At 39.6% G+C, this 26,390-nt stretch overlaps 1 protein-coding gene across 1 annotated transcript; it reads left to right on the top strand.

Annotated features, from left to right (window-relative positions):
• The first annotated feature begins 1,652 nt into the window (after window positions 1-1,652).
• Window positions 1,653-25,467, top strand: LOC131970631 (myelin protein zero-like protein 2). Its single transcript, XM_059332065.1, has 4 exons — window positions 1,653-1,857; window positions 18,042-18,211; window positions 18,538-18,748; window positions 21,457-25,467. The coding sequence occupies exons 1-4, from the start codon at window positions 1,803-1,805 to the stop codon at window positions 21,630-21,632; spliced, it is 612 nt and encodes a 203-aa protein (XP_059188048.1). The 5' UTR covers window positions 1,653-1,802; the 3' UTR covers window positions 21,633-25,467.
• Window positions 25,468-26,390: the final 923 nt, after the last annotated feature.

Consider the following 26,390-nt stretch of genomic DNA (forward strand, 5'->3'; position numbering starts at 1 on the left):
TTGTGTATTTGCAAATTATACAGCTAATATGTAGCAGTTCATATGTGAAAATATCAATCATAAGACTTTGTTTACCCCGCGGTGGGGAAATTTGGTTGTCACAGCAGCTCAAGATACATTTGCATATAAATATAAAACATATGCATCCATACAAACATATACAAACATATACACACATATACACATGGCTCCTATATAATGTCATTGTTAAAATTGGACATAGGGTTTTTCATGAGAGTATTTTGTATTTCACAGATATTGCACAATAGCAAAAATAGATTGTTGCATGTTAAATAGATTGTTGTATGTTGTAATATGAACAGGTAATACAAAAATGTTAATATACCCAAAGGATATATACAGTATAGTATAATCTATCATGAAAAAAACAACAGATTTTCCTCTTAGCTGTAGTGCTGTTTATCATCTAGATTGATCTACCATGAGTTTCCAAAATAACAGCTATAGCTGCCTTTTCTTTGTAGTATAGTTGCGACATGAAACTGCTCACAACAAAGTTTGTGGAATATCTTGAGTAACCAGGTCCTGATGCATTGCTGTTGAATTTTAAAAAAATGTTTTTGTGTGCTTTGATCCCCAGAAGCCAAGTGAAAAGGCAGACATCTCTCAGGCTGATATATCTCCAACACTGTGCAAATCACTTAAAAACACAATCTAGATTGATTAATAGCACTGTGGGTAAAAGCCAAATATGTGTTTTTGTTCTGTAACATAACAGTAAATGCATTTTAATGCTCTTTTATCATCCCAGTCACACGAAGAAGAGAACTGCATCAGCCTGTTTGATCTTTCTGTTAAGCTTTCAGAGCAGAATCACAGAGGTGCTGTGCAGTAAAGTGCAGCTCTGCCCCCAAGTGGTACAAACTGGTAACCTGCCAGTTTCATATAAACCTGAGCAGCTCTCTGCTGGTGTTTTACGAGAGAGAAGGACCATTGAAATTAATATGTCACTATGTTTTCTCAGTAAATACCACAATCAGTATCTGGTTGGTAGTTTTTGACTTAGGGAAAGCTGCTGATGATCACAAACTCACATGACTATTCTATTTTTTAATTGGTGGAATTTCCCTTTAACCGCAATATCTCTAAAAAGTTATTTGATTGCATTTTTTCAAATTCAATTTGATCATTATAATAAATATTATAAAATACATATAATTTGATCAAGGAGGTCTCACAGTGATGATATATGAATCCCCGTCATATCATTCAATATAAAGTCATAATGTTCATCATAAAGAGGCATTAAGTGCCTTAATTGTGTCACTATGTATATTTTATGTTGTTATACTGTGTTGTAATACATTAGATTACAAAACATCAGATCCTAGTTAAATTATGAATGGAAGCTGTCATCGTGGACATGAGTTTACGCAACAGCTCTGGTATGGAATCGCGCAAGTAAATGTGTTTTACGCAGCAGCAGAACAGGTTAGGTGAGCATCAAGAATGCGCCGGGCTTTGGGTTGGACATGTATGTGAGAGGGGAGATAAGAAGGCAGGCAGAGAGGAGAGAGTGGATGACTTTGTTACTCCGCCCGAAAATGTGGTGGGAGGGTGCTGAAGTGAAATGTATGAGGGCAGCTGCGAGTTGGGACGCGTCTTTGGAGCGACAAGGTGGTTGGAGAGGACTCGGCGTAACTTCACATTTCATCTTATCCCTCTCTAAAGGGGATCCACAGAGTCAGCGGCGGGGTTTCCAGTCACTGTGAGTCGGCGGAGGAGTAGTTGACTCCCTCTTGATCTGTTGGTCATCAATCGGACAGCCTGTCGTCCATCCAATGTGCGTAAAGGGGCTCTATTTCCTCGCCGTCCTGTCTGGACTCGCAGCTTCAGGTGAGACCCCGGTTTAGCGTGAGAAGACTTGTTAATGCCTCAGATCTTTGTTTGTGTTGGCCACCATACAGTGTGCGATTTATCCAAGTGTATGTTTTGATTTATTTTTTTCAGCGATTGTTCCTCTCAGTGACTTATATATATAGTTTAAAACGACGACTTTTCCTTCATAAGTAAACAGTTTAAACGAGCCTTTATCTTTAGCTTGGCGTTTATTTGAGCATCTTGGCTTTCCAAAAGTTTAATTGCCACTGTTTCTTCACATCCCTCAAGTGCTCTTAGGACGTAACAACATGGCCCTGTAGGGACGCTCCAGACAATCGAGTTTCAAAGTTAAGAAAGAAAAAGGAAAGCCTGATAGTCTGTCCATTAGTGAAAGCTCCGCAGGGACCCCTAACCTTAATCTCTGCGCGCCCGTCGTGCGTCATAGGGAAGTGGAGATCTTGGCACCGTTGTGGGTCGCCGAAGATTTCCAGTTAAAGGTATAAAACAGTACGCGGGGAAGACTTATTTGGCCCCTAATGACTTTACTGTATCAAGACCAAGACCCTGGCTGCATTGTGTTTCTGCTTTTATGCGACCTTCCTGACTATTATTCAGCATCCGCACTGACGTTCACAGAGACTGTGAAGTGGCCCGCTGGACGCTGGTAGCTCCACCTGCTTCCCGTGCAAAGGTAGTCCAGGATATGTCAGATGAATCATAACAATTGGTCAGACCAACACAACAAACACTAATAGATATCCGATGTGCTCACTTCTAAATGCTGTAATGGCACTGCTAATGGAACCTGTTTTTAATATGATTCAATTGGTGTATCAATGGCAATTCATTCAGCAGCACTAGGTTGCTTAACCTTGAAGTAATCTGTGTCCATCCCAGTTAAGTGGATTATATTGATTGAACATGTCCATCCACTGCCAAAGCACCATGAAGGGATTCACTATAGTAGCAAGCTGCTTATGTTTACAAGGAGCATGTGCCTGCAGATCAACCTTAACAGGCAGGGCAGGGGGATGACTGGATATACTATGTGGATATAAAGAGATGGATAATCAAATAACAGCATGTTGGAAAAAGCATTTTGGAAGCCATTACAGCTGAGCAGCATCGTATCTGTCATGCTGCAATCACTTCAGTTGCCTTTGGCTTTATTGTGCTGGCAAAAAACAGCACAGCGTGATGAAACAAGCCAGCAGACTCGTCATGTTTTCATGAGAAGTGTGTGGTGTAAAATTGCAATTATGTGTGCAAAATAACAGATTAATTTCTTACCCACCCCTCCTTCCTCGAGGTTAGCTCACACACTATAACATGTATGCAGCACAGCACATTTACCCATCAGCCCTGGCACTGTTTTGACATGCACTGCACTGATCAAAGACAGTTAGTGTTCATTTCATGATATAGAGCTAACTGAATAATCTCTTTCTTCTCCTGCTGCTTGCTGTGGTATAAATCCTTCGTCACTCCCAAAGATAAACACACAACTCCCTTGTGTGACTTGTAAAATGTTCACCAAAAACAAGATAAATCATAATTTGTGTCAAGAAACTTTTGGGAGCAATGTTTTTGCTTTTCACAACACCACAATGGAATTTCTTTCGATAACAAATGTGATCATTACCAGATTTTTATGTTTCTGAGGTGTGTGAGATGCAAAGCAGGATCATTGAAAAGCTCTCGTGTATTGTAAATGCCATGAATGTTGAAGTACAGCACAGTCAGAACAGAAGCTGAAGAGCCGGTCGCAACATAGCCTACTGCCACGTGATTTCTGCAGAGTTTTTTAAGGAACAGCTTGTTTGTGTCTCCTTAAACATATAAAAGTGCTTTTCAAAGCCCTTGGGGTCTGATACTGACGCACCCTCGGCGTGTGATAGGCCTACTGATGCAAATTTATATGCATCATCGTTTTTCAAAATAAACTCCAGTGTTCACAGAAAAACCATAAAACCACTTCATTAAGGTTAGGGTAAAAGAACAGGGTTGTGCTTCAGAACAACTTCTGAACGCAGTTACAGAAGTTGACATAACAACACTCTTCATAAGGGATACAACCAGTGGTGGAATGTAACTAAGTACATTTATTCAAGTGCTGTACAGTTGCAAGTGCAAGTACAGTTTTGAGGTACATGTACTTTACTTGAGTATTTCTATTTTATTTAACTTTATACTTCCACTCCTACTACATTTTGCTGACAACTTTAGTTCCTTTTTAGGTCAAGATTAAAGACAAAAATATGATACATTTAGATTACTTAGACATTTTTCAAAAATTTTATTTGAGTTAAAATGAGCCATAAGATGCTGCTTACATAAATTAATCATTACAAATAAACTAATAATATATTTAGAATAGATATAAACGATCTCAGTAGGTTCATTCTGCATAACGAGTACTTTTACTTTGATAGTTTAAGTACATTTTAATGCTGATACATTTGTAATTTTACTTAAGTAAGTTTTGAATGCAGGACTTTTACTTGTAGTGGAGTAATTTCACTGTGTGGTATTAGTACTTTTACTTAAGTAAGGGATCTGAATACTTCTTCCACTACTGGGTACGACCACCGGTCTCCAGTGTCAGAGACTATACTGTACTATAATACTACCATGGATGGGTTTACATGACAGTCAGCGGAAAGCCCGGTTCGTTTCATCCACATGTTAAAGGATGCCTTTGGTATCACAAAACGTCTGTATTAGACGAGTTGCTAGTGAGACCAGGCGATAGTCCCATGATCCCACACTTCCTCTTTTGTTTTTATATTGATTGAGACCTTGAAAATGAGTGTTTAAAAAGATTGAAACAGTAGACTTTACAACTGTTATGAGGCCCCAGGCAAACATTCCTTTGTGCTTTGTGTATTTCCCCTAAAAGTTGATATCAAGTACAGTAGCAAGTAGCAAAACTAGGATTTTAAGACAGGACCCCTTGGCAGCACAGGGCCAAAAGGTACAAAAATAATGCAGGGCCAACTTTAGTTGATATTGCACCTAGAGTGTAAAGTGCAATTAACCAACTGACCCAAAACAATAGACGTGCAGTTAATGTGGGACCTTTGGGGACCCTGCAGGAGCATCTCTGTCTGAAGAGAAACACATTCTACATTGACTTTTCCAAAGAGTAAATCAGTTAGTTATTTAATTAATTAACTTAAAAACAGGTGCTGCTGGTGTCCACTGACAGTTTTCTTCATCTTCTTAACAGCCTTTTGTTTTGAGCTGTTAAAATATTTAAAAGGGAAAAAAGAGATGTTTAAACCCTAAGCAGAAGCCTTCAAAAGCCAGACTTCCCTTTTAAAATTTGCAGTCAAAGAAAACAACACATTCAAAAGAGTTTCATGTATTTTCATTGTTCTCTACTGGTATTTTTCAAACATTTGATGTGATGTTATTTGGCTGCAGTTCACATTTAAACATATTGTTTCCTGTGTCTGACCACTTCAAGCTTCTTAGATGTAAAATAGCAACTCAGTCACACACTGTGATGGCTAATTAGAAAAGAAAACACATGGACATAAACACCAGATTAGTTTTAACAATTTATACCAGATTAGTCCCGTTTCTCCACCAAATTTTTAACACTTTTTGATCCCCTTCTGTTGATGAAAAATCTGTCTTTTTGTTCTTGTTATGCTTTATTGTAATTACTTTTGTCTTGCTGTAACATTTTCTTCTTCAACCAAAGTCTGAAACACTCACAGGCTGACATGTACATACCTGTCCTGACTGACAGGTTTTAGCACACGCAGACACGCACACAGAGACAGGCACACACACACACACACACACACACACACACACACACACCAGGCACTTACATTGGTTGTTTAGTCTTCAGTTTAACTCTGCTGGATTTACAGCAGACGAGCTGCCTCTTGTATCCGTTTACGGGGATATAACAGTTATCTCTCTGCCTCGCCGTCTCTAATCTCGCCACAATAATAGGTCAGTACGACAAAGCAGGGCTGCGGTTTTTTGACGCGCTGTGCTGTGTTGACACACCTAGGACGCCTGGCCTTTGTGTAGGGTTGATGGGATTGCCTCGGGGTGTGTGGCATTGACAATGACACATTCGTATGCAAAAAACCCCCCCAAAAAACAAAAAAAACGCCAATCCCTGACACAGTGGGCTTAGGGCGCATCTGTGAAGTGTTTGAGTGTGAAGGCAGGGCTCTCCCTGTGTAATGTTTAAACCACAAGACTGTGCTTGGCTCCGAGTGTAAACAGGGATTTCAAATACATTTCTCACCGAATTGAAAGTGTTTGCAGGTTCATGTGAGGTTTGAGTGTATGTGTGCCCACACACACACACACACACACACACACACACTTGAATCTGTGCAAATGCAAATGCTGCATATTTGTGAGCATGGGTTTCTGTTTGTGCGGTCACATTCTTACTCTGTTGGCTGGTCTTTTCGTTCTTAAGACTGTTTGGAGTTACACTAAACAAGTAGATGTTCCAGTTAGAGCAACACCTCCACTGAGTTTTATGGCATATGGGATAAATCAACTGTTTCCAAACAATATTAGCAGTTCTTTCTGAGTCATTCCATCCAGAGAGCCAGGGGGGATTTCATAATGATTTGACATCAGTTAAATAAGTTGTGATTAAATGCAGAGCAGTCTTAATGATGTAATTTCCCTGAATGGGAAGTTACTTTCTTGATTTCCTTTTCCTTGTTCAGTAACTGACTTTCGAATGTTTTCTGGAATATCCAGCTATTGTTAGTTACAATGCTGATTTATAAACTCTACTCTATATTGAAAGAGTAGCAGCTAGTACCGGTTTTACTCATTAAATATCTGACGTACTCAGCAATTGAAATGAATGAGAGCTTAAGTAGAGAGAGGGTGTGGGGCTAATGGGTTGGGCAGGACATTATGCATGGGTTTCAGTCACAAAGGTACACTTTAATGTGCCCTCATTTCTCTCATTTATTTTACATTTTTATTAAAGCCTGGTGTGTCTGGTTTTAGTGTGAGTTCAGGCTAGCTTTGCAAAAGTAACACTGCAGTCTGATGTCCAGCCAGTTTATGTACAGAAGGTGTCAGCTACTACAAATGGGATGCCACTTTATAGCATTCTTTAGCCATTTTCTAATGCTGGCCTGACTGTGACTTAAAGTGGCTCTCCAATAAATTAGCAATGCACTGTCATGAAATCTGGAGACTCAAAAGAAACACTTTTTTTTAACAGAATGTCCACATTATTGCAAGATATCCTGTTTTTTAGTCTCTAGCAAGGGGCAACCTCTGGGCCCAAGTGCCTTAAACCTGCATTCTTCCAGAACAGTCAGAACAGAAGCTGAAGAGCCGGTCACAACATGCCACGTGATTTCTGCAGAGTTTTTAAGGAGCAGCTTGTTTGTGTCTCCTTAAACATATAAAAGTGCTTTTCATAACCCTTGGGGTCTGATACTGACGCACCCTCGGCGTGTGATACTGATGCATAGCATGATGTCCATTTTGCAGATGATGGTCCAATTTACAGTAAAATCTCTCAATTATAATAATAACATTTGCATATTATATAGGCTACATATATATCACAGATATATAAATGAAATATTCCAACCTCAATAGGAATTTGACTGTCCACTGCTACACTGCTGACTGCAGCAGTGATTTCCTTTAATGGAACTTTTTATGCTGCCAAACAAAACTGGTTTGTTCGGTTGCAGCTGTTGATTCCTCTTCTTTTGGAATTAAAACCTACTTTATAACATGGTTTACCCCTTCAACCAAAAAGCGGTGAAAACTTTAAGTCTGTGCACCGAATTTGAAAATATTCACTGAACTTGTTTGAGTATAAACCTATGAATACTTTTATTTCATTAACCTCCGGAGCTGCATATTTCTTGAATTGCGTGAAATGTCTATTTCGCTCCTCTATGTTGTTATTTGCAACAGTGCACTTTGCTAATGAAGTGCACTGTTGCGTCCTTCGATGTCGCAAACTCTGGGGCAAGGCATCTGAACCCAGTCTATAATAGGGCATGGCATTTAAATAAGGCTTGTTTTCAGCCACCACATTTATCAATAGCCGATCATTTTTACACTGTCATTGGTGAGATACAAACTTTTCATGAATCACACAAGAAGCCTGTCATAAGATGATATATATGCTCAGATCTGAACTGGTTTCGATGTTCATTTGATAAATGAGGTCCAGTGTGTGTTTTCAGTTTCAGTAGAAATATCTCTTTCAGTCTGCTGTTTATTCTGATTAACAATGACCCCTTGCTTACCAAACTTGCTGGGTAGCACTAGTGTTAGCTAATGACGCATCATTCCAGCTCCCGGTCTGTTTGTGCTTTTTACTCTAAATGGAACTATAATTTCCACATTGGCTTCACTTTTCAGACCTGAATATTGCTGTTTGGTTTATACATATTCTGTATAGACACACGCTAAGTTTATACAAGTAAAATGGTTGTGTTTATTGCTTATTAATTCAACTTTTTATCTGTACAATGTGTTCTTTCTTCTTCTGATCTTTATTTGTAAAAATGGTGGTGTGCACCTTTAAGACTGAAAGCAAAGAGCAGAAGCCTGAATCTCCTCCACAGTTGTGTTTCTGATCTGTGGAGCCAATATATTGTCTTTTGCTAACTTAATCATCTGTTCAGCAGATATGGAAGTCACAATGGAGTGAATTCAGTCTGACTCATACCACTGCAGGACACTTAACATACGGCTAGACTAGCTTTGTAGTAAATATGTGAAGCCAAGGATGTCTTTTGAGGGTTGGACTGTCCTTCCAACAGAAGCCTGTGGGTGTGTTGAATCGAAACGTTGGACCCCCCCTCAGGAGTTTGTAATCCCAGGGAGAAGTTGTTGAGTCAGCTGTGAGGTGGGAGTGGAAGAGGTTTGATGGATTAAACTCTTATCCTCACTCACCCACTACACGTTTCCTCTGGCCGCCTGATGAATTACAATTGGCCTGGAGGAAGCAGGATGGGGGGGAAGAGGGAGAGGAAGAAAGAGTTAGAAAGAGAGATTGATGCTTGGTCTCTGTTTGGACTGAGTGCATTCAAACACATTTTTGTAGGTTTCCAAAGTTTGGTACAGTTATACAGCTGGAATGAAAGTGAAAAAAGAATACGAAATTCAATACAAAAATTGCAATTTGTGAATTTTTCAAGGAAAGAAATGTCTGTTTTTTGTCTGTATAAAGACACATAAATCAAGTTTATGAAAGCTTTTAGATTTTCTGTTCCGGTGTCTGGTACTTCTCTCATGGTTCATTTTAGGCATGATAGGAATGGGCAGAGATCACCTCATATAAAAAACTTGCAGAAATTCAAATGTTGGAACCCAAATGGGACCCTTATTTACAAAATAAACATTATGCTGTATTGAGGCAAAGTATTCTCATGAAAAATGTTGTATGATTTCTTATGAAAACATAAACAACGTGGCTCATATGACATTCGACTGAATAACGGTTTCTGTTTTAAACACTTTGGTAATGTTGTGATACGGAACCACACACAAGACCATAAACTCATTAGGAAAATGTGTACTAGAGTAATACATCAAGTGAGAAGTATGGACATTTTCTTACAAATCACACTAAATGCACCCTGCTGGCCATTAGCAAGAATGCAGGTTTGAGGCACTTCTGTAGTGGCTTCACTTTTAGACCCCGCTGGTTGCAAGGTTGCTGATTGGTCCCTGTTCACCCAAAAGGTGTTGGATGGGGTTGATGTCCATGTTCTGTGCACTCAAGTTCTTCTTGGGAAACCATTTCTTTGTGAACCTGGCTTTGCGTCGTGTTGAAACAGGAAAATCCCTTCCCTTCCAAGTGTTGATATAAGCCCACTATTTTTAAATATAATGTTATGCTGTAAGTTAAACATTTATTTTAAATGAAACTAACGGGCCCAAACCATAAAAACAACCCCTGAGCAAAAGTACCAGAAAGTATGTGATAAAATACCTTTGGCCATACATTGTTTGCTTGTCTTGGCACAACTGCATGGTCATGACTGAGGGGAATGATAAGAACCCAGCTTAGAGTAAATGCCCAGCAGGATATGTTACACACAGTTGTGTCCATCTCAGGGGTTCCCTCCCATTACAACACTCAACACTTCCACTCTCCCTAAACTCTGTGTCCTCCTCCTCTGCGAACACACTGTTACCTGAACCTGCTATTCCCAGCACTCAGCCCAGCCCTGCATGAAAGACAGGCCTTGTTAATAAAAAAGAAAACTAACCTAGGCTTGTGAAACCTCTCACAAAGGAGAGAAGAGGCTCTTTGTAACCCACTGAGCTCATTGTGTGTTTGGTCCTGTCCTAAGTGTTTCCTCCAAAACCGGTGCAACAGAGAATCGGGTTTCCTCCGGTGGTCCCTTTGTTTCTGAGCCATAATGAAGAGAGGAAAGGCACAAACACACACCGTCTAGGAAATAATGTAATGAAACCAATTTCCTGATTCAGAGAGTCGTGCCAACTGTTTGATTTTCTCCTGCAGTGTTCCCCCCCCCTCCTCTCTTAAAGTCCAACGATTTAACATTGTCTCGGCCAATGGAAAGACCAGGCCTAAAGTGCATACTGTTCAGGAAACACCTCTTAAACAGTGATTGATGTTGTATCCCCATGGTCTGCTCATGGATATTAATAGACTTTTTAAATAAAAACAGCTCTGTTCCCTTTGCTGTTTATAAATCTGCATATATTTATGAGGGACTGCATCAAGAACCCCTTAAGCAACAAGTCGACACAAAAACACTGACAAAGATTTGGATTGTGCGATAAGGCGGGCATGGTTTTCTTACTTCTGTGTGTTGTTTTTAAGATATTCACAGACAAAAATATTTACAATACCAGAGAATGTTTGCTGAGCAGTTATGACAAGAGTTCAATATACCAAGCATGCCTCTCTGCAGTGTGAAACACACCCAGACTGGCTTGAAAATACTAAGGTTTCAGGAGAAAGCCCACTTGGCAACGGTAACTAAGTGGAATAATTACATTTGATGAGACAGTTGTGTGTTAGGTAGCTGAATGTCTCAGAAGGTTGAGAAATTTTTAGTCAAGTATGGTTAAAGGTTAGGTTGTGATCCACACTGCAAAACAAGAACACTGCTGTAATACCATGCCTTCTACACTGATCACCAACTAGGGAGGACAGGGACTTTTTACCTGGAGTACAAGGCTTTTGTTTTAAAATAAGAAAGCTGGAAGTAGTTTCAAATTTGTTTTTCAACCAGCTTGTGGAACTAACATTAGCGTAGTTAGTTAGCTAGATAGTTACAGTTAATAAAATTAGCCAGTTTTCCACTTGGAGTCCGACATTTTGGCCATAGCCATCATGGTCTTGGTACCGGCTTGTTTCAAGATGGCCTTGCCCTAAAGCATTCACTGTCTATTTTACTCCAAATAGAGCCACAATTTATAGAATCAACATCATGCTGTTTTAAAGAAGAATTGAAACTTTCGGTTGGGACCATAAACTTATTAGCAAAATGTGTACTGAGGTAATAAATCAAGTGAGAAGTAGAGTAACTTTCTCATAGACTTCTATGCAATCGGATTCTGTCACCCTCTGCTGGGCAATGGATAGAACACAGGTTTTAGTCACATCTGCATTGGCTCCACTTTTTAGACCAAGGTGACGTCTACTTCTTTTACACAGTCTTTGAATAAGAAGACTTTGTGTGAAATCAGTGACCCACAGTTTAAAAAATGACAAAGAAATTCACGTGATGAATCTGCCACTGTTTTTTTGAGCTACAGCAGAATAAAAATGACTTCTGCCAGCCCTTTCATCTGCACTGATACCTCATACATAGATATACTATATCTGGCATCGTAAGACTAGAGACACTATAAAGCATAGTAAAGGTTATGCCGGTTTAAACCTGCCTTCACTCTTCGACACTGGGTGAAATATTATATGGGCAGGTCAAACACTACTTGATATTTCTTGTGCCTTTTTGGAAGGCGTCTATAGAACCTTGGGATGACTGCCAAGCCAAGCAAACCTAATCACACTTGAGTGGGCTTGGTTTGATTATATTTACAGTAGATGAAAGTATTTTGCCCTCCTTGGCTTCAGATGGACCGGTGGACTAGGGCAGATCGTACCAAGTTGTGTTGACAGATTAAATCAAGTGCATTAAAGGTTCAGCAAGTTCACTTTATTGTGATATATTGGACATATTGACATATATTATGGACTAAAGCCAACCTGGGTAACATTAATGGAGAATGTTTATGTTTTTGTGGACTTGTGCCAACAGTGAGAGATGCCACAGTCGGCACATGCACGGCCATAACAATGGAAGATAGCTTGTTACGACCAATTCCTGATGCTATATGTGTTCATAAGTACTGTACAAACATCTGGATTTTACATTGACAAAAATACACACACACACACACACACACTTTCTCCAGAAGTTTGGGTTAGATAAGATGCCGACCTGAGGTAAAATCCCATGTGTGAAAGTCTAATAATAGTTTTTTAAGGCAAAAAGGCAACAAAGTGTTAGCACGCCTCACACAGAGGCTCTAATTTTGCCATTTTAATTACGAGTGAAGAGTGTAATTGATCTCCTCCATGTTTCACAACATTTATTAACTCTAATGAGGGATATATAGAGTCTAAATGAAGAGCAAGGTTGTATTTTATGCTTTATGTGATCTGCAATTTGCTATTTTTGTCCATCTTGTCTTTTTACCCAGCAGTCAGACTTGACCTCAGCATAGAAGTCTTTCAAAACCTCTACATACAGTATCTTAAATTGTATTCTGCACGAAACTACAGCATGCCAGACAATATCTGCAATATTTTAAATATTATTAAGATAAATCCACATATATTTGTCTGCACTCTGGCACTTCCCTCCTCTGTGGGGTACATAGCTCCATCTTAATAAGCTGTGAAAGCTCTCTCTGTCTCTGTCTCTGGATGCTGGGTGTGGTCAGCACTGGCTGAGCAGGATGTTCAGACATAAACAAGCGAGCAACTTGGACGGGACGGACAGACATGCCGGAGTAGAAGAATGGACGGACAAACAAGCAAACAAACACTATTATCTTATCTCCTCCTTACAGACTGCAATTATGTAGAAAAAAATGCATTCTCCATTATTTCGTTATCCTCTTACTCCATCCATACAGCACTTATTCCATCTACTTAATCACCCTTCTCTTTCATCACTCTCATTTCTGCTTGTTTATCTCTCGTCTCTCTTTCTCTAAATGAGTCAAATTCTGCACTTCACTCATGTAATGGCATGGATCTTCCTCGGCAATTAGTGCCTGCTAATGACCGATTAAATAGCGATCATGTACTTTTAGCCGCAGGGATAAATTAGAACTGTAATTGATGCACTGTACATCGCCCTAACTGTTCTGTCAATCTTCTAATATCCAGTATGCCTTCAAAAAGGCCTAATTAACCTTAATTCTTAATCAGCTCAGCTTGCGTCAAAGGACTGCGTAGTTGAAAGCGTTTTTAAATTTTTGTTGTTGAAAGGAGATTAGCAATGCTTGTTTAAATTCATGCACTGTAAATAGATTGGTTAGGGAGGAAATTTGGAAATGAGGTGTAATGGCCTGGAGGACCTGCTTTGGCTCGTGATGTATGAAGCATGATGAATCGTTTCAGAACAAGCTTCTTTAAACAGGCATTTAGGCATATTGTTGAGCTAATCTTCTATGTGTGCTGGAATAAGGATGTAGAAATAGATGGGTTTGTCTGTGGATACTTATTTGATGATTAATTCATGTTATTACATAAATATACCCCTCGAGGCTCTATGAGACTGTAGTGGGGTGAGTAGACGATCTACAGTCTATGGTTTGTCCCCAACATTTAAAGTATTAGATAATAAGAAAAAGGTAAAACAGTCAGTCTTTATATTGTGCTGTACATTACGCAGACTGAGACCTGACTGTGTGACACAGTAGGCTAATACTGAAAATTGCTCCTGTAAATGGCCTTTAGCAAGGTTCTTTGTGGTGTATTTGTATTATATAGCTTGCTTTTCATGTTTTGTATATCTCAAAGTGTTTTACAATGTTGTGACGCTTTTATTTTGAAAAACGGTGCCGTCCAGTGTGAAATGGGTGCTTTTATTTTGAAGGATAGTGTCAGGAAATAAAATGTATAACAGTAAAATGAAAAACCAACGGTAAATAATAGCTAGCGCTTAGTAATTCATATAAAGCTGATATAAAGTATCAAAAAGGCTTTCATAGTGCCTGTGGCTGACAGGGCACAAGGTTTGTTAAAGTTTATTTTCTTCTGTCATATTAGTGGCCATTTTTGTTGTCTTAGCCTAACTACATTCAAATGGACCTGGCAAATGGATTCAAACCCTTTCAGTAAATTATCAATTAGTCTACATCAATTTTTTTCTTTTACTCTCTAAACCTGTGGAAATTATTCTGATGTAATCACGTATATATTTGCAATTAGTAATTAAAAATGTCCTGTTTGTTTTTATGAATTAAGAGTGTTGTTGATGTGCTTTCACTGTCAGTTGTCACATGGTAAGCTACCCCGTTAAAAATATAATAGGTAATGTAACTATTTTGATTACTTCTTATGATTACTTTTGTAACAAATGTTAACTGCTGCTAAACAAGCTTAAGAAAGCCATAAGAAAGGTAAATAACTTTTATTAGAAATACTGGCCATATAATGGAAGTTTAAAATCATTACACTAATATAGTGGGACATTATAGATGTATTTGTTTACAGTATTATTTAATTGCTTAATGGTCACGTACACATCATATTGCTGAATGTAAAATTAAGGCAACTTTCTGTTTTCTTACAGTACAACTTTTTATTTCATGTATAAAAACAATAACAAACAAACAAACAAACCAAAAACCGTGGAAAAAACAAACAAACCTGAATGCCTGAACCAAATTGTGTAGACATCCAGCCAATTGTTGCTTGGTATTTTACCCAAAACCAAATATGTCATCCTCATGGCGCCAGATGAAACGACAGGGGATCAAATGCCAATAGGACAGATCTTCGGAGGACCATAAAATTACGCACAAACATTTCACGGGTGATATTTCCCCAGTGAACCTATCAACTGTAACTATAAACAGGAATTCATGTAGGTTGATATGAGGCACTTGTTTGTTAACAGCAGTGGTAGTCATTTTTATGAGACATGAAAGAGAATATACAACACTTTCTGCTCCCAGTCCTTCTCCCCTCTTTTTTTCTGTCAACCTTCACATGAAATATGGAGTACGAGACCTTTATCTCGTGGCTTGAATTGCTATTTTTTTCCACACACACGTACACACTGGGAGGGGAGTTATTCCTGGCTGTACTGATACAGCCAGTTGATGTTATCAGCCTAATGAATATCCTAAATATAGGCAGTTTGATCCACTAACTTTCCATACATTTCCACTGCTAGGTAGAGGAGGAAGCAGGAGGTGTGGTCCATTTAATGTCCATCCATCAAAACATTACTGTTTCATATAAAAAGTCTTATTCATTGATGCAAGTTGAAGTATCTGCCTTATTTTCATGATACCGATGCAGAAAACAAGCATATACGGCAATGAAATGTGTTTTACAATGAGGCAATTTGCCATGATGGACATTTCTTGCAGTGTGTACTCCTCACTCCTCCCAGGTTTCATCGAGCTCATTTAAAACACATTAGGCTGTTAGAGCGCTGCCTGTCAGGGCCCGGCGATGAGAGAGAAGCCTGTCTGTTTTTAATGCTGTGGGGGGGGCCGTCTGGTCACCCCACTCTCTCATCCAAGCCCACAGGAAACTCTCTGCAGCCTGATAAGGAACAGAACACGCCGCCCCGAGCAGCCAAGCCCCTGCTGACATTTTCCCAGCTAGCCTCTGCCTTAATGCTCCCTGTGATTATAATACAGGGCTAACAGACTTTTGTTATTTCTACGCCTGGAGCCTATCGGGCATCCCACCTCAAATTAACCCACATTTCAAATCGTAAAAATGAAGCTTAATCCATCTTTAAATGGTTTAAAATCCCCTTTAAATCTTAATGATATTATTCAATCATGGTGAAGCTGCTGCAAGCATTGATAAAAGTTTTTAAATAATTGACAGCTCGAGGTCACATCTTATCCATTTGACACATCAGATGACAAGATGACAGCTAATTGCATCAACAACAAACAAAAAAATCCCAAATATAAAACTGATGCCCAGGCTGACGTGTACACTCAGCTGACCCGTCGAGCCACGGACAGCTTCTCTGTCAGGCTGAAGTGTCTCCGAGCTGTCATCAAGTGTTTGGCTCGTTCTGCAGGGTCCTCATATGGAGTGTGCTAATGACGTTAGGAAGGCCTCGGCTACCCTGAGCTCGCTGTGGCTGCAGACGGACACTCTGCTGTGTGCGTGGGTATTGACTTTAATAAGGCTAGACATGGCTCCTCCTGATATTATTAGAGCATATAGAGCTCTTTCTATAAATAGACCAGGTGATTTTGGACCAGACAGGCTGCACAAACTTTCCACAGAGACTCATACACCTGTTGGTTCGCTTTAGAAAAAGGTTGGATCTACTTCGATAAACAAGACTTATGCAATCACGAGGAGACGTGATTGTCTGGTTCCTGATGTGACGTTGACCGGCTGCCAGACAGGAACTCAGCATTAAGCGTGTCTCTTGTGTGTGTGTGGGTGTATGTGTGTGTGTGCCTGTGTGTGTGTCAGCACTAACTCCATTCTGGGTAGCTCCATCCATCATTATGTGGAAGAGGCAAATCGTTGCCAATATCCCTCTCCGCTCTTCCAGTTCATTCATTTTCCATCTAATAGGTCTACTGTAAAGATTGATATAGTCCATATTCATATAATATACGCCAGACTCTCAATTTCAGCCCTGTCTCAGCTGAAGTAGTGTAGCCAAAGTGGCTATTTTTCAGTAAATGTCACAGATTGGGTCTGCTGATCTGAAATCAGTTTGTAATGAAGCAGATGTTTTAAAGAGTTCACTTACTGACCCGCAGCGGCCGAAAGTTACTACTCAAGTACTGTACTTAAGAACAATTTTGATGTACTTTACTTGGATATTTCCATTTTCTTAAACCATATTTTTTTATTCAAGAAAGGAACCACATTACAGGATGCATTTGAATACAATGTCTTGAATCTTTTTTTTTTACCCTTATTTTTTGTCAATCAAATCCCACCCACCCACATCTGCCACATACCGCCATAGAGAAAAAAAAAGAGAAATAAAGAGAAAAATAAATAACAGTGATAATAAAAATAAATACTTAATCATGCTAATACCATTTTAATAGGAAAATAAATAAATACTTTAGTAAAGAAAAAAATTTAATAGTACAAAAAAAATAAATAGTAATAAAAATACAAATACAATAAAAATACAATACAAATACAATTACAAAATACAATGGGGGCATTCTGCACTCTGGTCCATGCCTTTAGTAGTTTAGTAGTCACATTTTAAGGGATATCTTCAGATTATCGTTATTGTAAAATAAAAAAGAATAGTCTAGATTTTTTTTTGCCCACATCATCCACCCCTACTGTGGCTCCGCTGGTAGAGCGGTTGCCCACTGGTTGGACGGTTCGATCCCTGACCGAACAACAGACCTAGTTGTCGACGTATCCTTGGGCAAGATACTGAACTTGCTCCTGATGCTGCGTTCGGTGTGTGAATGAATTCCTGATGGTGGCAGGTGACACCGTTTAGGGTAGCCCAGGCCACCAGTATGAATGTGTGTGAATTGGTGAATGAGAGCTGTCTGTAGTGTAAAGCGATTTGAGTGGTTGCAAAGACTAGAAAAACACTATATAAGTGTAGTCTATTTACCTTTTATGACTGACAGTCCTAACCTGAGTGCTACCTTCAGCTCTGCTGACCTGCAGATCTAAACTTTTGGACCAATCGGTAAAATGTCACTGTATGGTGTAATATAAGTATGTATCTTCAGTTATAGTGACAACTTTAAGCTGGTGATTTTTCTTGCAGCAGCAGCAGTGTGTAGGCAGAGGGAGGGTCACTGGGTACATATGTACTCACTAGGCAGGAATTTACAGACGAGAGTAAATCCATATGTGTATTCCTGTATATGTATATGTGTTTCCTTCTCAAAGCATGCATCTACGTATTGATTTTTCTCCGTATGCCATGCATTCTATAACCCTGCTGCTGTGCCATATGTTGCAGGCGTGCTGCAGGTCAGCGGGATGCGTATATACACATCTGGGGATATGGAGGCAGTCAATGGGACGGATGTTCGTCTGAAGTGCACATTCCACAGTTCCTCTGCCATTAACCCCAGCTCCATCGTCATCTCCTGGAGCTTCAGACCTCTCAAACCGGGCCGGGAAGAGTCAGTAAGTGTATGTGTGTGTCTGTTGCGGAGAAAGTGAGATCAAACCTCCCTCATTGTGTCAGGGAGCATCCACCCCCTCAGTCAACCGAGAGAGGAGTCGGTGAGTCATCCGGCTCCCTACAGAGCGTCCAAGCCAGCCTGTGTGTGTCTATGTGAGTGTGAATGTTGAGAATAGAGAGGAAAAAGAAGCAGCAGGTCTGGGTTTATGTCTTGTCTTTGTTTCTCAGAGAGAATTTTAGTTTGGTTTCTACCTGTAACAATCCAACCAATCAAATCCTTTTTGCATCATTCCTGCAATCACATCTACCAAACACCTTCTACTTTTAGGTGTTCCACTACCAGCAGAAACCATATCCTCCTGTAGACGGCATTTTCAGGAAGCGTGTTCAATGGGCCGGTGACGTCATGGGCCGTGACGCCTCCATCATACTCACGCAGGTCAAGTTCACCTACAACGGCACTTACATCTGCATGGTCAAGAATCCGCCAGATGTCCACGGCTCGGTCGGAGAGATTCGACTCCGTGTTGTCACCACAGGTCAGCACTTAGTTTTTCAGATAAAACATTTCCTCTTATATGCCATGAATATATTGGTGTTCTCTGAAAACACCCACATCATTTCAGAGCAAAAATTAATAAAGCAGAGGAAAATATGTTTTCATTCAATTTCAGAGAAACTACTCTTGGATTCAAAGAAAGTGCATTATTATTAGAATTCATGTTTTTTGATATGATTTATATTATGGCATTGGCACATTTTAATTTAAAAGACTGCAAATGTTCCAGACATACTGAATAATACAATCAGTAACAATACAAAAGTAATTTTTCATATTAGTATAATAGTCTTTGGAGAGTATTTGAAAAAAGAGGACACTACAGTACAGATAGCGCCTGTGGTTTGGATTAATCACTGGTTATGAGATTTATTCATTTTACTCTGGCTTTCTCTGTGACTGTGTGTTGAACAGAGTTACCCTTTTTGTATATCTTTCTCTCTTTTCAAATACTGTATATAGATATTGAAACAGGCAACAACATTTCAACAAAGATTGAATTCTACAGTATGGTAATCTCTGTTAGCAGAAATCCGCAAATGAATGCAAAATTTGGAGGCAACATTTTGGTATTGAAGTTGTAGTCTGTTTATAGTCCAAGTAGAACTGACCAATCACATTTGAGCAGGCTTTGGTTAAATGCAAATAAACGGTCCATGTGGAAGGCAAAGGAGGCGTAATGCATTGCAATGCAACCTAGAAACCCATCGGCCAGCTTTTTATTAGCTTTTGTTTAACATTACCTGCATTAATGTTCAGATATCTGTTTAGAGAGATCAGCCAAAATCATCATCTGGATCTAAGGCACCTCCAAAAGAATTAATCAATGACTTTGCTAACCAGAATCACTTAAAAGGAAGTCTTGACCCTGGTTTCCGTTATCTGTTGTACAGTGATGCTGTCAACCTGCTTAGATGCCCTCATTGTCAATGCTAACTTGCTGATGTTCAGCAGTTACAATGTTAACCATATCAGATTTGTGTGTTAGCATGCTATTAGTTGCTGATTAGCACAAAGTGCCGTTGAGGTTAATGATTAGTTCTGGGAAAATTTGCCATAAACCAGTGTTGGACAAATTTAAATTCTGACCTATTGATGGAGCTAAAGGAATAGTCAGGAGAATTTTAACAAATGACCCAGTCAGTGGATTGTGTACTATCACATTGCAATCATTAGTCATTGGGTTATTTAATTCAAATGTAATTCGTCAGTCATTAGGTTACGTACTATGAGAACCATATTTACCAGATGCTGAGATATTTCACAGGGTAGGTAGAACCTTAGAGCTGCTACTATTGTTGCAGGAAAAGGCATGGAATAATAATTTAGTAAGAGTCAGTCCCCTATGGGCACCATGAATGTTTGTTAAATATTTCATGGCAAGCCGTTCAATGGTTTTCAAATATTTCCCTGAAACCACAAATGTGAATTTCATCTTGCAACTAGAGGAAAAGTCCTGGGAACACCACAGTTGGTAGCATTCATCTTCCGGACAACATGAATATCTTGTGGCAATTCATCTGGTATTTGTCAAATAAATTTCACTGGAAGCAAAAAGTGTCAATCTGCTGATGGTGCTACATAGGTAAAACTTTAAGGGGTAACCAAAGTCAACTTTCTCCTTTGGGCACCATGAATCTCTGCCGACTGACAGACTGGCTTGCCATAGAGCAACACCATTAACATGTTGGCTTGCACCCTAAGCGGGAATCATACCCCTAGATAGTGTAATCGGAGAGTGCTGCCCTCCACAGAGTGTGAGACAAATTTCTATCTTGAGGAACATTTACATTAATGGTTTTCACAAAAATGTTCCCAGATCCACTCCAAAATGTCATTGATTCTTCCTTGACCCATGCTACAACCTTCCACCAAGACAAACAAACACACACATAGCCGAAAATATAACCTTGGCTGAGGTAAAAATTAAACTATGCTTTTGTATTAACAGCAGACACACAATGCCTCAGAGCAGTGTTGCTAGTATTTTTTGCTTTATCAAGGAAGCACACTCATCCTGGATTATTGCAACTCTCTCCTCTTTGGCCTCCCTCACAAATCACTCCATAAGCTCCAACTGGTCCAGAATTCAGCTGCCCGCATCATCACAAGAACCGCCTCTATCCACCACATCACCCCTGTCCTCCAACAGCTCCACTGGCTCCCAGTTCAGTTCCGGATTCAATACAAAGTCCTCCTGGTAACTTTCAAGGCTATCCACAACCTCGCCCCCCCATATCTGTCCGACCTCCTCCATGTTCCCACTCCCTCCCGCTCCCTCAGATCCTCTTCCTCAATACACCTGTCTGTCCCCTCCGCCCGTCTCATCACCATGGGGAGCAGAGCATTCAGCCGCTGTGAGGCGGGGAGCAGAGCGGCTGAATGCTCTGCTCCCCGCCTCTGGAACTCACTACCACCCCAACTCAGGAACATTGACTCACTCACCCATTTCAAATCACAACTCAAAACACATCTGTTTAAAACTGCCTATTCCCTTTGATGACTTTTACCCTGTCCAATATGTCAATATGTCTGTTGTATTGTATTGCATTTTATTTTGTATTTTATTGCTGTTTCTTTTCTATCCTTTTGTACGGTGTCCTTGAGTGCCAAGAAAGGTGCCTCCAAATAAAATGTATTATTATTATTATTATTATCCTGCATTTCATGTCTCCTTCTCCCCAACAGCGTCTTTCTCTGAACTTCTCCTTCTGGCTCTGGCCATCGGGGGTGGTATCGCCGCCGTGGTCTTCCTCCTCATCATCATCCTGTCCTGCAGGCGGTGCAAGAAGAGGAGACAGAGGCAGCATGAAGGGAGCGAGGAGGCTCCCCGCAAAGAAAGAAAAGACCCCACTGCGTGGTAAGACCGAGAGAAAGACAGAGGGAGAGGAAGAGGGGGATAGAGAGAGGAACAGGAGAATCACACACTTCCTCTCTCGCTCTCCGTCTAACTCTGGGGATCAGGGCATGTGGCGCTCCTTCTTGGGACCTGGGGCTCTTTTTCTACTGGACGTTTCGCTTCCTCCTTCCTCTCCAAATGCAGTCTTTGGATTCCAAACCTGGACTAGTTGATGGGCAGCTGTCATTAAGAGAGATAAATTGAGAATGTGCCTTTTGTATAGGAAGTTGTAGATGCAGAGCCTAAGTCAGACTGCTGCGAAGCTTTAAAGATATTACCATGTGCCTTTTTCATTTCTGGAGAAAAACAACTGTTTTATCAGTGTATCTTTTCCTGTTCAGCTAAATGGGCTTCCAAACACATTTCCTGTTTAGAGTAAATGTTTTGATGATATAGAGGTCGAACAATGGTGTATTCCTGCTGTTTACTTCCCTACTAATACATTTCATACCCTAACATACCACAAGCTGTGCGTTTGATATATTGTTTCAACAAACAATAGAAACTATGGAACAATGAATAAGCAGCTACCAGCTTCTATTGAAATTTGTTTTAATTACCAGATGATGGGGAATATTATGAAACTCCTGTTATCTGTATCTATCCACCCTCATTTCAACGGTCATATATGTATCAACTGTCTGATCCACCTTACTGTAATTCTCCTGAATACACAGGAAAATGCTGGTGTACTTTTTCTGTTTTGTTTCACTACTGAAGTTATATTGCTGGATTTTTCTGTGGTGTTATTAGCTTGATGTTGAGGTATTAATATCAAGGTGCTATCAAATAATCAGAGCACTTGTTGGAAACAGACATTTCATATAGCACTTTTTGAAGAAAGCATTTCAGACACAAAGTTAAATGCAATATCAAATCTTTTCCAGTAGCCTGATTGTCTGTTTTGAACAATGAGCTGTTTTGTCAAAAGCATTTTTTTCTTGGCAAGTGGGACTTCTTTGTTTCTCTCTTGGGTTTTCAGATCTTTCTGTAATAGAAAACTGGTTACCATTAAAACTGTGTTGCAATACTGTAACTCACCAGACTTCCAAAAAAAGCCAAGCCCTTCAAGGAAAAGTTGACAACTGAGATTTATTCAGACTTCAATCCGAATCTGTCATTGAAAAACTTGGCGAAGGAAGGAAATATTTTCACCCCAATCAGATGCAGATGTGTAAACACAGAGATTTTGATCCAACCTTCACTCCCAGCTCGGGACATCTTAACCCTGTGCGACACTAACCCATTGTCCCTGCTGCTGTGTTTGTGTTGTCTGCTCGTCTTTGTCCTGTCCCCATTATGTGTGACTTATGCACATGCATGCACATACATAATTCATGAATGTGTCATGCATGAATTCATATCCCACTCTGTATTTGTGTGCCATGTTGCTCCTCCTGGTGCATGTCTCCCTCGCCCCTTTGTGTGTGTGTCTCAGCCACCCATCAAGAGCCATCCACCTCTACCTATCAGAGACCTCCATAGAGATTGACAGTTCAGACGGCATGATCTCAGAGGCCAGCACCAAAGATCCGAGCTCCTCAGAGTCAGAAGGCCCGAGCTCAGACGACGAAGACGATGGTGATGACTCTGATTGAGGATTTGGGGACAGACGAGGAGACAGAAACACTGAAGTGTGCCAGGAAGCTCGCTGGAGGGATGCCTGGATGGCACCTATGGATTCCGTTCCACAGTTTTGCCGAGTGGAGACTAGATGAAGAGAGTGCTTCTGCTGCTGCTGTGATGAAAACGAGCGCATTGTTGAACAATGCAAGGAGAACGGAAAAAAAGTTCTGTTTGAAAGTTTCCGAATAACAACAAATCGATCAGAGTGATGAAGATCAACGCTTTGAATCAAGTAGTAAAGTAACTTAACTTTTGAGAGGGTCCAGAAAAATCCATATGAGGGCAGAAATGCTGGATTAAAGATGAGTAAAAGGATTGTAATCCTGAAGCTGGCTTGGCTGCTGTCCTGAGGGGAAAAATAGGGGAAATTCATGCTCAAAACAGTCTGTTGTTTTAGATATGGATCTTGTTAAAGAGACAGTTCATCCCAAAAAAATACACATTTTTTCACTTACCTGTAGTGATTTTGATCAGCCTAGATTGCTTTGTTAGAGTGTTGGAGATATCAGCTTTAGAGATGTTTAGATGACACTTTGTTTGTTTGCTCAAAGCATAAAAAAGAAATACATTTGAAAAACTCACCAGCAATGTCTTTTTCTAGAAATCAAGACCCAGTTACACAAGACAATCCACAGACCTTGTTGAGAGCAGTTTCATGTGGCACTACTAAACTACAACCACCAACCCAACCCAGTTGTGACTTGCCAGAAAGAAAAATGTTGGCATTGTAAGTTTCTGAAAACCACATGTGCTGATCTGCAATGTTTTTTTTTGTTTGGTGACGAAGCTCTATAAGGCCATTGTTAGAATGTTTGTCTGGAAGCACTCTGCTAGCCTAACCCCATTCTTCATACCTAAATTTAAGTAAGTGGTTTTGGTTTTTAAAGGCAGTGGTCTTCATGTGTCAACAGGTTGCAGCTGTTCCGAAACATTCATATTCAACATATTTGTGAGATTTATCTGTAGTTTCCAGAAACATGCCGAAATTTATTCATGGGCTCATTCATTAGGTCTGGGGAGTTTTTTACTGGTTCTTTGGGCGTCACAAGCAAAGGGCCATTTGTTTTTCCATTATATTTGAGAGAAGGCAGATATCTGTAGAACCAATACCTCCAGCACTCACACCAAAACAACCTAGATTGATAAATAGCGCTACAGGTAACAGAAAAAATTATAGTCATGGAAAAAGTTATTAGACCATTGTTTTCTTAATTTTCTTGTTCATTTTAATGCCTGGTACAACTAAAGGTACATTTGTTTGGACAAATATAATAACAATAGTGATTTTGGTTATTATCAAGAAAACCATGGAAAATGTCTAGATATCTTAAATTAAACTCTTATAAGATATTTTTGTTGTTATCATTATATTTGTCCAAACAAATGTACCTTTAGTTGTACAAGGCATTAAAATGAACAAGAAATTAGAGAAAACAAGGGTGGTCTAATATTTTTTTCATGACTATATATATATTTTTTGTTTTGGGTTGAACTTTCTCTTTAAATGTACGAAGTCAGTCGCAAAATCAGCTGCAACATGCAACTGAAAGTCGTCAGAATGAGGATATTTTGTTCTTCCATGATGAACCATTTTAAGACTTTTACATTTTTGCGGACCATCCTCTGATTTACTTAATGGACAACATTATGAAAAATCCTGTAGGACCATCCTTCATTATTTAGTCTTCTGTGATAATGTGAGAATTGCATTTCAGTCAGTTATGCACAACCAGCAGTTTTATCCTCCAAATTGTAGGCTGAAGGGGCTTCCGTCACATCAGATTACTCGGATAAAATAGCATAAATGTGATGTTGCTGTCATTGAGTGTGAAGGCCAAATACTTGATCAGTGAGCAAGCATCTGCATGCACACACCTGCCCTGAGTGTTGTGTGGGAGCGCACAGTCAGATCTGAAAACCCTTTGATTGCAAAATGTCCCTGAGAGCCTGTTTTCTGAATGCATCACATCTACTAACAAATGACTGTAACACCTGTCTTTCTTCCTTTTTATGTTGTACTTGTGATGTAACACTGAGCAATATGTTTATAGATATGTTTTCTTATTTTTAATTTTTTTTAGATAATGCCAGAAGTATTTTATCACATTTTTTAAAAAATGTCACTGTATGTGTTTGTTATAGAGCGTTTATATATGAATAAAAAAAGTTTTTCTAATAAAAAAGAGCTTTAAATGTTTACCACATCGGGTCACGTTAAATTGCAGGTGATGTGCAGACACAAGCTGGACATAAAAAACAAATAACCACACATAACTTAGGAGGATTTGATTTAACTTATCTATTATGTAAGAGGGGAATCTTGTTATCCATCATTTATTATGCATCATTATCTTTAATGCACTACCTCCAGTTGTGTGCTTACGGCGAGTCTGTCTGCAGAGCACTTGTTTACCTGCAAGCATTACTGCAGTGAATCACTGTTTAATTTGTTGCAGGTCCAATATGCGTATGCCTGCTTTGTGACTGCAGTCTGGGTTTGCTTGTTTGTTGGATGAGATTGTTCATGACTATGAATATGTTACTTTATATCTTCATGTGTGTGTATGTGTGTGTATGTGTGTGTTTGAAAGAGAGAGAGAGAGAGCCTATTTGTGTGTATTGATCAAAGTCTATAGTCCCTGTGGGTGCAGCTTTAGTTACTGACTGACAGAAATAAAAGGTGTGTGTGTGTGTGTGTGTGTGTGTGTGTGCGTGTGTGTGTGTGTGTGTTTGTGTGTGTGTGTGTGTGTGTGTGGGGTAAGGGGAAGAGCATGGTTAAAGAATGACAGGGTGGGCGGGAAATACAGTGTGTTTCTCCAAGCTAAATAATTACATTTACTTGTTTTGAAGGCCACCACTGTTGAACCGAAATAAAACAACAGTGGGGTCTCTAGATTATCTTCATTGAATCACCAAAGCGTCTGTTAATTACTCTTAGACATTGGTTGTGGAAATCAACATATTCAGGGCTTATTTTATAAGAGCTTATTAGACTTTGTTATGCTCAGTCACATATGGTAAATTAACTCTGTGTAAATGTTATGTGACTATGATTTTTCCAGCACAGCCTGGAAATAAATTTAATATCAGAGCATTT

Source organism: Centropristis striata, chromosome 4, assembly GCF_030273125.1.
Source record: "Centropristis striata isolate RG_2023a ecotype Rhode Island chromosome 4, C.striata_1.0, whole genome shotgun sequence".
Classification (NCBI taxonomy): domain Eukaryota; kingdom Metazoa; phylum Chordata; class Actinopteri; order Perciformes; family Serranidae; genus Centropristis; species Centropristis striata.